Here is a 13,290-nt window from a genome sequence, read left to right on the forward strand (position 1 = left end):
CGATTTGCCGACTCTGATTATCGATTGATCCTAATTGTCGAGACCGATTGTCGACTCCGATTGCCGTGACCGATTTGTCGATTCTGATTATCGATCGATCCGATTGTCGTAACCGATTTGCCGACTCTGATTATCGATCGATCCCAATTGTCGAGACCGATTGCCGACTCCGATTGCCGTGACCGAATTGCCGATTCTGATTATCGATCGATCAGATTGTCGTGACCGATTTGCCGACTCTGATTATCGATCGATCCCGATTGTCGAGACCTATATGATGTATATGCGAACCATAGTTGAAGCCTACGTGATGTATTCATGGCCCATGGGCAAGGCCCATTATTGTGTATTCGTGGCCTATGGGCAAGGCCATTGTGATATGTATTAGGCCCATGATGTATGACGCGTTTGATGTATTCATGACCTACGTGTAGGGCCCACATGTCATGTATTTAAAGCCCATGAGGAGGGCCCACCTGTTGTGTATATGTGGCCCTTGAGTAAGGCCCATGGTGTTGTATATTGGTCCTTGTATGAGGCCATGAGTCTACTATATATTAGGCTTTATGCGGGTCATTCCTCGAAGGCAATGCTGGTTAAATGTCCACATTGTCGAGATTGATTGTTGATGCCGATAACGAGTATGTGACAGCATAGCATCATGATACATGCTCATACGCATCATCTGCATGTTTGTTATGAGATGAAGTTGATCATTACATATGTCATTGAGCATGTTGTTATGAGACTCCCTGATAGGCGGAGGTAATCTCACATGAGCACACGGTATGCGCAGGATTGATGCATGACTGGATTGTATGACTCATGCATCTTGCATTATGATTACTGTACGCCCTAGCAACATCAGGGCCGTAGCCTCCACAGGCTTATCGTGGATGGCCAGATGGGATACCGAAAATCTGTTCTACATGGGGTGCTATAGATATCCTTGGGTGAAAGTCCCTAAACCCTCTTGGTTCCAGAGGTTGCTCCAACGTCTAGACCGAGTGGATGCATGAGCGCATGAGGGCCGTATACCGTTAGGCCGCGTCTCCCACTGTGTCGTGGTCGGTTGGAAGGGGGTATGGCCTTACCTGCCCGAGAGGAGGGGGCAATGCTAGGCTGAGTCTGACCAGCTCGAGGAATGGGTCCGCTATCGACGAGCTGAGCCCGATATTGGCAGGCGGATAGTGAGGTCTCTTTCACTCACCTTGTTGCGCGCGATGGGGCGGCAACCTGGTTTGGAGTGTAATAGACCCCGGTGATTTTCCAGAGAGGAACCATACTGATATGTGGACTTATTGAGTAGAAATTGCATATTCATTCATTCACTATCCACTCGGGCTGGTGGTGCGTAACTATTTGTTACGTGTACCTTCGCATGACCACGATTTCGGTTGGGCGCGCGACTAACCTGAGACCAGGAGTTTACCACATTGAGTCTGACTATCCAAATTTAGGTATGGGACTGGTTTGGATAGAAGTCCCTTGTGATGGACCCCGTAGCCTGCGATACTACGTACTATCATCCCGACCTCACAATCCAGCTTGGTCATTTCATTGCATCGCATATTGCATCCGCATGCATATGGCATTTTGGGTTATGTTTTCTATACTTATATGACCTAGACAGATTTAGCAGGATTTACATATTGCATTGTATCCTCGGCATCTGATATTTAGCTCTTTATGACTCCTCATTTGCATAGCTGTTTTATATTGCGTATTCTGATATTGATTGACTCATGAACTTGTCCATATTTTCGCTTACTCTGTTATCATACGATTTACGATCTTGTCACTATTTCTGTTTACTCTGATAATTCATGCCCTTGTCAGTATTTCTACTTACTTTGATGATTCATGATTGTTGTCAGTATTTCTGCTTATTCTGATATTGTACGGTTTATGGATTACCAGTATTTTCGGTATTGTGTGATGATGGCATTGTATTGAATACTTGGCACTAACCTTGTGCACACACTTACACCATCCTCTAAGCTTTCAATAGGCTTATGCACGATAGATGCGTGCAGGTGATGTTAGGTTGCAGCAGTGTTGAGCTTGGAGCGGGCAACGGTCTTCTGGAGCTTGATTTTCGATTGATATATTTTATTTTTTTTCTTTAGCATTATACTCAAACGATTATATTAGTGGATATGTGATGATGATGCTGTCTTTGTGAATTGGGTAATCTTGTGGTTATGCTTATTATGAGTTAAATGTACAAAAAAAATCCTCCTTGTAGGATCCCATGATCAGAATATGGTGTATGGACACTAAGAGCCGACAATGGGGTACTACGGAGGCTGTCGGCACCAGATTCGGCGATCGGGATTCCTATGAATCCGATTTTCGGGTTTGGGGCGTGACATGACTAGCTCAACCTGCTCTGCCTTAGTGTAGTGCAACGGCTTTAGCATCTTAGAGATGCAGCCGAGCCAATCCTCGGCCTCCTCGGGCCCGTGAGTACCCACAAAAGTAGGAGGTTGGAAGTGTTGAAATCGCTCGTATAAGCCGTTGACACTCATATTTCCAGCACGTTGCACTGACGGTGCAAGCAGGACCGTGTGTATATTCTGAGCAATAGCCCCCGTAATGGTGGCAAAAAACTGCTGTTGCTGCTGCTGCATCAAGAGTATCATCTGCTCCAACCTGTCAGGAGGAGGAGCCAACTGAGGCACTTGTGGCGTCAAGGTAGACGCGTGGTTCTACTCTAGAACCGGTGGTGCAACAGGTGTCGGCCCATTAGTGGGGCCAGTGGCCAGCTGAGAATCTAGCATAGTCTCGTGAATCGGGCCCAAACTGGGGTTCATATGGCTATCGCTTAGGGGAGGTGCCCCGTCAATCGAGTCGCCAAGTGTAAGACGTGCCGTACTCCGTGTGGCCTTAGGTGGCATCCCCCTATATACAACATAGGGTGCAACCCGTGTCAGATTCAACATAAGGACATACAGTCACCCACACATCATTCACATTAAAAGTAGAAGAAACTTCATGCATTCTATTTACCAAAATTGTTACAATACATGAGATGTAGATTCACATGAGTCATGATAAAAGATGCATGTGAGCTAATTTTAAACAGGCTTTAACCACTAAACATACTAACAACCAAACAAACCTACTAAGGCTAGCACAAAAGGGAGACTAACAACAAGTAAGCTAAAAGACGACTACATATGCGACTTGTCGTATGAATCTAGCGACGGTGGAGGAGCGCCCTTATCCTGCATACAGCACAGGATAGCCTTCAAGGTGCGAGACACCTTTTTGAACTTTTGTTTCACGAAGGCCCAGGTCTCGCTGACCTCCTGTCGCAAGGAGACCTGGCCCTCCTTAAGCTGCACCAAGTGGGCTTCGATAGTAGCCCGATCACTGCCACGCACCTGTGTAGCAGGAGGAGAGTCCCCATCAGAGTCTTGGACCTCCACTTCTTCTTCTTCCTGCTCCCCTCCTTCATCACCGCCCTCATCTCCGCTGCCTTCCTCACCACTTCCTTCTTCTCCGTCACCACTCTCTTCTTCACCTTCACCTTCCTCGACATCTTCACTTTCTCCTTCTGTATCATCGCTCTGCTCCTCAAGGCGAGCTTGGTGTCGTCTTTGGCCAATGCCCATGTTGTCGAGTGTGTTTTCGCTGATAATATGGATCGGGGCGATGTTATCCATCCGGAGTCGGAAGCAGTAGTGGCGGACAATTTTGCAAATCAATCGACCAAAAGGTAGTAAGGAGCTTTCTCTCTCAGATCGCGCAGTGCGGATTATTTGGGATAGGACAAGCGTAGGCAGGCACACTCTCTCCTTGCCCAACTCTAAACAAGAAATCCATCATGAATCTTGTGCACTCGGTGTGGTTACTCCACCTAGGATACACATTATACGTGTATATGTGGTGGAGCAGGCAGAAGTCGGCCGTCATCTTGGATGAAGAGAGACTATTTCCCCGCCTCCAATGCTCGAGTCGGCTGCATAGGAAACGTGTGTGGAGTCTCTTCTCTTGCTCACTAGTGAGGTTCTTCTCACCGGTCATCCACACCAACTATGATCTCCTGCCTTCCTAGATGGATAGTAAACTGGAGAGGCTTCAATAGTGGGTTCCGAATGAGGCCGTAGAAGGTGCGCATGGTGTGTTCACTCGCATGAGTGTTCCCTTCAAATATGGGACCCCACCCATTATCCAAGAGAAAATCGATGGCTGGATACATCCCAAACATCTTCTCATCGACATGTGCCTCAAATACGACCTTGCGGTTGCTGAACTTACCAAGGTCGATGTTTGGTAGTAGCGATCTCTCCAATGGAATCTGAGGATCGAGGTCCCGCTTGGACCTCCGTTCACGCTCGACACTCGTACTAGCTTCGGCGTCCGCCCTCCTCGTAATACGGCATGGCCGGTTTGGCCCGGCCTCATCCGGGGCCGCTCTTTTCTTTCTCATGAGAGAAAGGAGCGTAGAGATTGAGAAGATAGCGGTGACTAGCTCAAAAAGAGCCATTGAGTTGACAAAGCTTGAAGGGTGAGATGGGTTTGTGAGTTTGGAAGGATATGAGACACCAAAGAGGGCTTTTGTGCTCAAATGTGGAGAAATAGGGAAGATGGAGAGATGAAAATGAGGAATAATGAGGTAAGGTTGAACACACAAGAAAAATGGGCAAAGGCTACGGCCAAAAACCGTAGCTAAAGATGTTTTGCTACGGATCTAATCCATAGCACATCCGTCGCTATTGGTGGGATAGTTAAAGGTCAAAAAACCTATGGCTATGGATTTTATCCATAGCAATAGATGTCAATCGCTACGGACAAAAGCCGTAGCTATAATTTCTGTAGCGAAATGTAGTTATGCCTACAGATTGAATCCATAGCAATAGATATCAATAGCTACAGATAAAGGCCGTAGCTATAATTTCTGTAGCGAAATGTACCTACGGCTACGGATAATAGCTACGGTTTTCAGAACAATAGCTACGACTAAAATCCGTAGCATTTTGAAAAATTTTAAAAATATAATAATGATGCCTGTTTCCATTGCAAAAACCTGCAGTGATTGATAACTCATCTAAGCTTAATGCTGATAGGAATAGTACATAAAATGCAATCAGGAAAAAAAATGATGCATTTATTACGAATGGCAATCAAATCATACAATGCATCCTACATTCACATTTCTAAATAAACAATACTTCACTGTGCTCAACCTATCATAAGAAGATAGAGCTTCTTCTTTCCCTGAAACTGCAGATGTAACTTCTGTGGACTTTGATGCAAGATCAAGTTCTGAAACCCTTTCCTTAAGAAAGTGAATTTCATCCTTCAATGACTTCTTTAGCTTGTTAGCCTGTATAAAATAGCATTTGTAGACACAATCAAATAAGCATGCCTTTGTACACATCTCAAAAGAAAGAAAGACAAAAAAAAAAAAAAAAAAAACACTGAAAACAGGGATTGCAACTTTGAAACAAATGAGCTTTAGGATACAGGGATGTACCTCAGCCTTGAATTTTTCATGAGTAGATTCAATTTGCTTTAATGCAACTTCATTCACTTGTGCTATTTCTTTATACTGTAAAAAAAATATCATAAAATATTTAAATCCTTAAGAGTATCAGATAATAAATCCAAGTAAAAAATCCAAACCACCTGTAGCATGTGATCCTTGTTGGCTTGTGCCTTCCCTTTCAGTTTTTCCATCTCTTCCTTTGCTTTCTGCATGTCCTCAATAAGCTATTACATATATAACTAACAAAATTGGAACATACTTGTAAAAACATTACATAGTAAGAGAGAAAGACATGAGTAAGAAAAAGAGGAGAGAAAAGTCAAGCCAAAATGTTTCTCATATATATATATATATATATATATATATATATATATATATATATATATTAGGTTATAGGTTTAGGTTTAGGTTATAGGTTATAGATTTAGGAATTCGGGTTCGGGTTCAGGTTTAGGTTAAGGTTATAGGTTTAGGTTTAGGGATTTGAGAATAGGTTATAGGTTTAGGTTTAGGTTATAGTTATAGGTTTGGATTTAGGTTTAGGTTTAGGTTATAGGTTTAGATTGAGGTTATAGGTTATAGGTTTAGGAATTCGAGTTCGGGTTTAGGTTTAGGTTAAAGTTAAGGTTAAGGTTATAGGTTTAGGTTTAGGGATTTAAGAATAGGTTATAGGTTATAGGATTAGGTTTAGGTTTAGGTTATAGGTTATAGGTTATAGGTTTAGGGATTTGAGAATAGGTTTAGGTTTAGGTTATAGGTTTAGGTTTAGGTGTAGGTTATAGGTGGGTTATGGGTTATAGGTTATAGGTTTGGGTTTAGGTTTAGGTTTAGGTTTAGGTTATAGGTTATAGGTTTATGTTTAGGTTATAGGTTTAGTTTATAAGTTATAGGTTTAGGTTTAGGTTATAGGTTATAAGTTATAGGTTTAGGTTTAGGTTAAGGTTATAGGTTTAGGTTTAGGTGTAAGTTATAGGTAGGTTATAGGTTTAGGTTTAGGTTTAGGTTATAAGTTATTTGTTTATGTTATATGTTTAGATTGAGGTTATAGGATATATGTTTAAGAATTTGGGTTCGGGTTTAGGTTTAAGTTAAGGTTAAGGTTATAGGTCTAGGTTTAGGGATTTGAGCATAGGTTATAGGTTATAGGATTAGGTTTATGTTATAGGTTATAGGTTTAGGTTATAGGTTTAGGTTTAGGTTTAGGGATTTGAGAATAGGTTTAGGTTTCGGTTATAGGGTTCGAGTTCAGGCCTGTAGTGATGTTTATTTATCATCCAACCTGTTCACAAGATCACACAGACAGTGATGAAGGAAAAAAATAAATATCAGCGGTTCCCACCTTCTAGGGACCCGCGCTCAACATCTGGATAGCTCCGACGCACGTCCGGATCTGCTTCATCAATTTCGAGATAATAAATAAACACGGGCTTGTCCAAATGGCCAGGCCACCTATATTGTTGTCCATAGAAAATGAACAGGTTCATCATAGTCATAACAGCGGTTCCCACCTTCCAGGGACCCCCGCTCAACATCCGGATATCTCCGACACAAATACAGAAACAAACTAATTAGGAACTTACAACAACAAAAGGTTCCAGGTCTTTTGGTCCAGAGGTGATCCACAATAAAAGGTACTATTTACCATGAATTAAAACCATGTATTATCCATACCTTGATTGGACTCACTACAAGGGTAATTTTTCAATGATGGCCCACTGCTTCTGATAATCACTGCATGGGTAAGAAAATTACAAAAAGTAAGGCTCATGAGATGACATATGTACAAATAGTGACAAGACTAGCTACCTAATGACTTTTGAACTTGGGCTTGAACCTTGTCTAACATCTCTCATATTTGAACTTTCAGAACTCCCATGCTGCAAATCTAAGCTACCTGAAGACTGGACTACCTTTCCTTCTCTACTCTATAAGCCAGCTGGACTGCCTTTCCTTTTGACGACCCCTTCTCGTGCTTTCTCTTGCTTTTTAACACAAGAGACATGCATCAGATCTCATACACTGGCAAGAGGGAGATAAATTAATAACAAAATGTGCAGATGTAAAATATTGAGCATTTGTAAAATAAGGAGCAATAGCAAGATGGAGGGTTTAGAAGCTCACTGAACAGCTCTGTATTTTTTGTTGCCGTATTTCAGGTAAGGGATGGAGTTCTCGAGTAGATTTTCCAATACCTGAAAATATTACTCTATTCATAAGTTCGATAAGAAGCAAGAAATAATAAGGAGCTGCTAACCCCACATGTCCCAACTAAGGTTTCATATCTATAGCCTATACCACAGTCCTTAAAACTCTTGGTTCCAAAGGTCCATTACTTAGTTTATGTGCAATTGTACAATGTACATGCATGGTGTGCCAGTGCCACCCTGACGAACAACTAGTATCTTCTACAGTGTGTCATTGTGGAACATGTGCCCTGCTAGAGTAGCTTTGGGAAGGCTTTGAGAAGTGTTTGCAGCTGTACAATAGTCTGTCTACTTTGATGTGGAAGCAGTCGACCCCAAAAAGAATGCTTCACATGTACAGAATATTGAAAGCAACAACAGTTTTCTTATTGTGATATCCATGCAAGGAAGTGAAAACAACAGAAGAAATGTCAATACAAACTGATAAGAGTCAATAGACCATTGGCTAGCCATTTTCTGAGGCCAGGCCATTTACCACCATTTCCAAGTGGTGGTGACTCATCCATGACAACTGCTGCCTATTGTGAAAACCAGGGAACAGAATGAAAACAACAGAATAAATGTCAACATTGATGTGGATGCAGTCGACCATGAACGAGTCAATTTTTGGGACAAGATGGTTCCCCACCATATGCTAAACAGTGGTAACTCAGCCACCATCCAGATTGCCTGTCCCGTTGTGGATGGAACATAATCTGAAAATTATAAAGACAATCCTAACAACCCAATTGGTGGCACCATCTAATTGACAACTAAAATCAGTTGGTCAGGGTTCCAAATACAATGGCAAACTTATATGGTTAAGATCTCATCCAATGAGCGTGATTTTTGGACTGTACTCTATCCCTAATAAGGCATGTGATTTGGATGATTGTCATAGACGTGTGTCCCCATGTGTGGTGATGAATCACCACCATTTACAAATGGTGGTGATATGTAGACTGTACGTACAGCCCATTGTTTATTAATTCCATCCAGCTTAAGGAAATATTTAGAAGGGTTATGTTTTGTAAATTATCCAGCAATAACTACCACAACCAAATCAAAATCTGACACAAAGTATTGAACAACCTTATGCTGTAAGCACTAGCATTAAAGGTTCCTTGTACGTCAGTAAACTTTTTCAAAAGTATCTAAGAAAGAATTTGAGTAATATGACTTACCTGAAGGATACGTAGAAACAGTCCGCTTTGGGTCATAGCTCCCAAACAGAAGCAAGTCATGGAAGACCACCTCTTTTCGTAATTTGCATTGCTAAAGAGTTCAAACTTCTGTACATACCGGATGCATCCAATCCCAACAATATTTAAGCATCTGAATTACTTAAGAATGTGTTTGGATGTACCGTCATTTAAGCATCTGAATTACCTAAGAAGCATCCAATCCTCATGACAATAAAGAATTTGGGAATCTTAACCTGACGGAAACTATATGCTTTGTCGATACTCCAACTGTTTGGTATTCTCTAACAGCACCTGTGAACAAAACAACAAAACACCCGTGAGCAAAGACTAACAAATTGGATGAAATTGCATGCTCTTGAGAGAGTGAGAGGGGGGGGGGGAATCATCTTGTGCCAAGGGCATTTGAATGCAAAAGCAAATTGAAGTACAAAGAAGTAGTTTAATGAAGAGGAAATGACAAAATCATGTGTCATGATGAAGTAGCCCTCAGATTCCAATTCTAACTTGAAAGTAACATAATTGCAATTTGGAGCCCAGATCCTCAATATGGATGCTAAGGACATAACAGTTTCTTCTTCTTCTTTTTTTCCCCTCTTGATTTCCACCTTTGCAGCTGAATAATTGCATTTCAAGCAATAGTGCTTCCAAATGCACCCTTAAGTAACACAAGAAAATAAAATAAAATAAAGATGATCTCGACTCATAAGTTAAATGAATTGACTGCTTCTTACTTCCCGAATGTAATGAGCAACTGCTTTGCATCCTTCTGTTGTGAGTTCCATGACATTTTCAAAGATATCCATGGGTAGTTTTACATCCATCTGAAATTTGAGCAATATGGGTGTGATAATCACGTGGTAAAACTTTAATAAGAAAAAAGGGTTCGGAGAAACAATGACAAAGAAAAGGAAAAATAGGCAAGCAGAAAGGCCATAATGTTCTGCTGCCCATAGCTGGTGTGCGGTGCACATTTCAGGATGGAGGCCAGGAGGATGGCAATTCCAACGTATTCTTCACAGGACCTTGGATAAGATGGTGTTTCATGCATGAACCAATAACTACCATAAAACCATCCAACCAGCATGGTAATATATGCATATACAAATGCATGTACATGTAACATATACGCACGTAAGAGGTTTGCTATTTCAAGACTTGTACAATTCAGATCCAAGCCTCCCATCAGGTGGGTCCCACCATGTAGATGCCCCAGCCCGAAAATAAGGCCTTGAGTCATTGGCTGTCACACAGACCAAGCTAAACCATGCATTTTTTCACAACATTGCGGCCCACACGACGAGTGGACCAGCCTGATTTTTCAGGCAACACATGTATGTGGTGGGATTGACCTGATGGGGGGCTTGGATCTCACACAACTTGCCACATGGGCACATGTAGCTTATATGACTGAATGTGTCAAGCAGGAAAATGGGTATTTTTGTTTATTTTTCAAAGAAATGAAAAATCCCAAATAAATGTAACCTTCCTTACTAAACAAACAGAACTCAAAATATAAAATAATATAAGAACATACAAGTTTCAAGAGAGAGAGTCTGTGAATGACCAAAAGGATACCCTTCTTTCAAAGAAAACTCTCTCTCTCTCTCTCTCTCTCTCTCTCTCTCTCTCTCTCTATTTTTCTTTTTTCTTTTTTCTTTCTTCTCACCTTGATTACTACAAGCAAAGGTATCCTCAGTGGAGTTGCCGGAAACCTTAGCATTAGGACGCATACCCTTCAAATTCAGGCCATCCCCAGAAGAACTCATCTCTATTTTTCACTCACCAACCCTTCCCAACAAAACCCAATTCCCCTTTTCTCCAAAAAAGAAAAGAAAAAACAAAATCCATGTAATTTACTGCAAATGCAATACAAACAGATAAAACCCAAAAATGAAAAACCCAATACAAATAGAAGAAGATGAAGAAGAAGAATACAGAGAGAGAGAGAGAGAGAGAGAGAGAGAGAGAGTAATAATTTTATTTGAATATGAAATATAGGCTAGTCAGAGAGAGAGAGAGAGTAATAATTTTATTTGAATATGAAATATAGGCTAGTCCTTCCCATCTTTCATTATTTCATGTCATTATGGAATAGGTAGGTTACTTGAGAAAGGATGTCCAGGTTAATAGCTTCATGAATATCTTGCTACTTGAGAAAGGAATTCCATGTATCTCATGCCCATCAGAATATCCTTTGATAATCCAATCTTCTTCCACGGTTTTGCTGGGTCTATCCCTTTCCACCGTCTCCAGCCCACATGCTTGGCCCAAACCTTCTCCTCCAAGTCCATTATGAATTTCATTGTTATCAGGCTCCACTGGAAAATTTTCATGCTGTTGTGGTGGATATACAAAGTGACTGGACATGAACATTCCAGGAGAGGATTTCTCCTCATCATTGGTGACTACCTCATTCTTGTAATCATAGAACGACTTGGATCCTTTTGGCCCAGGTGCAGCAGCATATGTTGATGCAGTCAGTGACACAACTTCCCAATCATTCCCACACGAGGAAGTTTCATCTCCATCACTTTGATCACCCTTCATTTCTAAAAAAAACTAGCTTCCCTACAATCATGTGGTCTTAAAGGTCAGCATTCTGCTAACTAAGTAGTTAGGAGAACACAAGATGGATAATTAACAGCAAAACAGCTAATCTCAGTAGAGTGCTAATGCCACAAAAGAAAATAACCCTTTCTCAAAATGCAAAAAAAAGGTTCCTACAAACCATCCCTTTTCATATTAAACCCATTTGGAGATTAAATCATGGAATGAATAAGTACATACATGAAAGATAAAACCCATAATAAATCAGATAATTAGTTGGAAACCAAACTATCCATAAAACATAACTTCCTGAAAATATGATGTTTATGCTGAAAATAATTGATAGAAAGCAATATAAACAATTCTCAGAGTCAAACTCATTGATAGAATTGGAGTCCTATAAATAAGCCTTTGGACATCAGACTATTCAATGAAGTTAAAACCCACCGTGCAAAAAACCAAACCCACCTCCCTCCACTGAATGAAAAAGAAAACAAAAACCACAAATAAACCTTTTGATGTCGGAACAATTGACAAGTGCAAGAAAATTAACACCACCGTATTTATAAGAATAGCCTAAGTATCAACATCATGAGTTCATCATTCTCCAAAATACCAAAGTTCCGACACATCACCCTCTTTAGGTTAGAATATATCAAGATAAATATTATAAAAATTGGAAAAAAGACCAAAACCGTTCAATTCTCATTAATTAGCAGAAAAAATATCACAAAACCACTTCATACGAATCTATCGCATCAATCACAAGAAGTAAATCATTTGACATAACATCACTGGAATCCAATGAGAATAGAAAATTTACTTTCTAAACATATTATCCTGTTTTCATGATGTATCATCAAACTACAGTAAGAAACAATGGCTATTTCCAAGCAATACAATTCTCTCTTAATATGAGGATAAAAAATGAGAAAAAGAAAACAAAAACAAAAACAAAAACAAAACAAATTCACATACATAAAAAATGACCGTCAAGGTTTATTTACAAATAGAACTTTTTACCATGTCATTATAAAGATAATTAACACAAGCTCTCCAATAATTTTTTTGGGAAAGCCTTAATCCTTTTCCCATTACAGATTTTAGGAAACCTCTACTTCCAATATTGTTTCTCTATAATCTGCGGATTTGTAGATCTATAAACAAAAAAACCTAAATCTCCATTTGAGAGAAATGAGTACCTGTCGGGGAAGATGTGAAGGGCGGGAGCTGTTGGCCGCACCAGATCTGGAGACAATGATGGTGGCAATGGAGACGATGCACCGAGAGGGAGACGGAGAGGGAGAGGGAGAGGTAGCACGAGACAGGGAGAGGGAGATGGAGAGGGAGAGGTAGCACGAGACGGAGAGGGAGATGGAGCAAGAGACGGAGAGAGATGGAGCACGAGATAGGGAGAGGGAGAATGGAGAATGAGAGAGGGAGAGGGAGAGGGAGATGGCGCACGAGACAGGGAGATGGAGAGGGAGAGGTAGCACGAGACGAAGAGGGAGATGGAGCACGAGACAGAGGGAGGGACGGATTGGGGAACAGAAAGAGAGAGAAGGAGGAAGATGACAGGATGGAGCAAAGATCGGGAGAGAGATATGGTAAGGGAATGGAGAGAGACAAATGGAGCGATTTTTGGGCGCGCGCTCAAGTTTTTGGGCGTGGATGTGACAAGACGGACCATGAACGGTCCCATCAGAGGCTTCGTGATGTATTTTCTTTATCCATTCTTTCCAATTTTAATAAATAATTTTACTATGTAATGTCAAAAATAAAGTAGATTAAAGGCTCAAGTGAACCACAACTTAGGAAGTACATGTGATTTAATCTCCATATTTCCTACCATGTAGTC

General features: G+C 40.9%; 1 protein-coding gene across 5 annotated transcripts; it reads right to left on the minus strand.

Moving 5' to 3' along the window:
- Window positions 1–7,245: 7,245 nt before the first annotated feature.
- On the minus strand, window positions 7,246–13,010 carry LOC131237240 (uncharacterized). Of its 5 annotated transcripts, none has more exons than XR_009167123.1 (6): window positions 12,635–13,010; window positions 10,990–11,453; window positions 9,617–9,706; window positions 9,119–9,176; window positions 7,619–9,015; window positions 7,246–7,516 (listed from the first exon to the last, which is right to left on the minus strand). XR_009167123.1 is itself a non-coding variant. In XM_058234930.1 (6 exons), the coding sequence occupies exons 2-6, from the start codon at window positions 9,645–9,647 to the stop codon at window positions 7,404–7,406; spliced, it is 387 nt and encodes a 128-aa protein (XP_058090913.1). In that variant the 5' UTR covers window positions 9,648–9,706; window positions 12,635–13,010; the 3' UTR covers window positions 7,246–7,403. The 5 variants fall into 5 exon arrangements, 3 of the variants coding, with proteins under 3 accessions (XP_058090913.1, XP_058090912.1, XP_058090914.1); XR_009167122.1 differs by lacking the exon at window positions 12,635–13,010 and adding an exon at window positions 11,945–12,628; XM_058234930.1 differs by lacking the exon at window positions 10,990–11,453 and having other exon boundaries at window positions 7,246–7,479; window positions 7,619–7,689; window positions 8,865–9,015.
- Between the last annotated feature and the right edge of the window lie 280 nt (window positions 13,011–13,290).

The sequence above is a fragment of the Magnolia sinica genome, chromosome 2 (genome assembly GCF_029962835.1).
Source record: "Magnolia sinica isolate HGM2019 chromosome 2, MsV1, whole genome shotgun sequence".
NCBI classification, from domain to species: Eukaryota; Viridiplantae; Streptophyta; class Magnoliopsida; order Magnoliales; family Magnoliaceae; genus Magnolia; species Magnolia sinica.

Bases quoted from the DNA above. Each gene is read 5' to 3' on its own strand.
- LOC131237240 (XM_058234930.1), bottom strand. From the start codon at position 9,647: ATGCAAAGCAGTTGCTCATTACATTCGGGAA. The intron at 9,177-9,616 runs GTAAGAAGCAGT...TTTTGTTCACAG, and splicing joins TTGCTCATTACATTCGGGAA to GTGCTGTTAGAGAATACCAA. The intron at 9,016-9,118 runs GTTAAGATTCCC...TAAGTAATTCAG, and splicing joins AAGCATATAGTTTCCGTCAG to ATGCTTAAATATTGTTGGGA.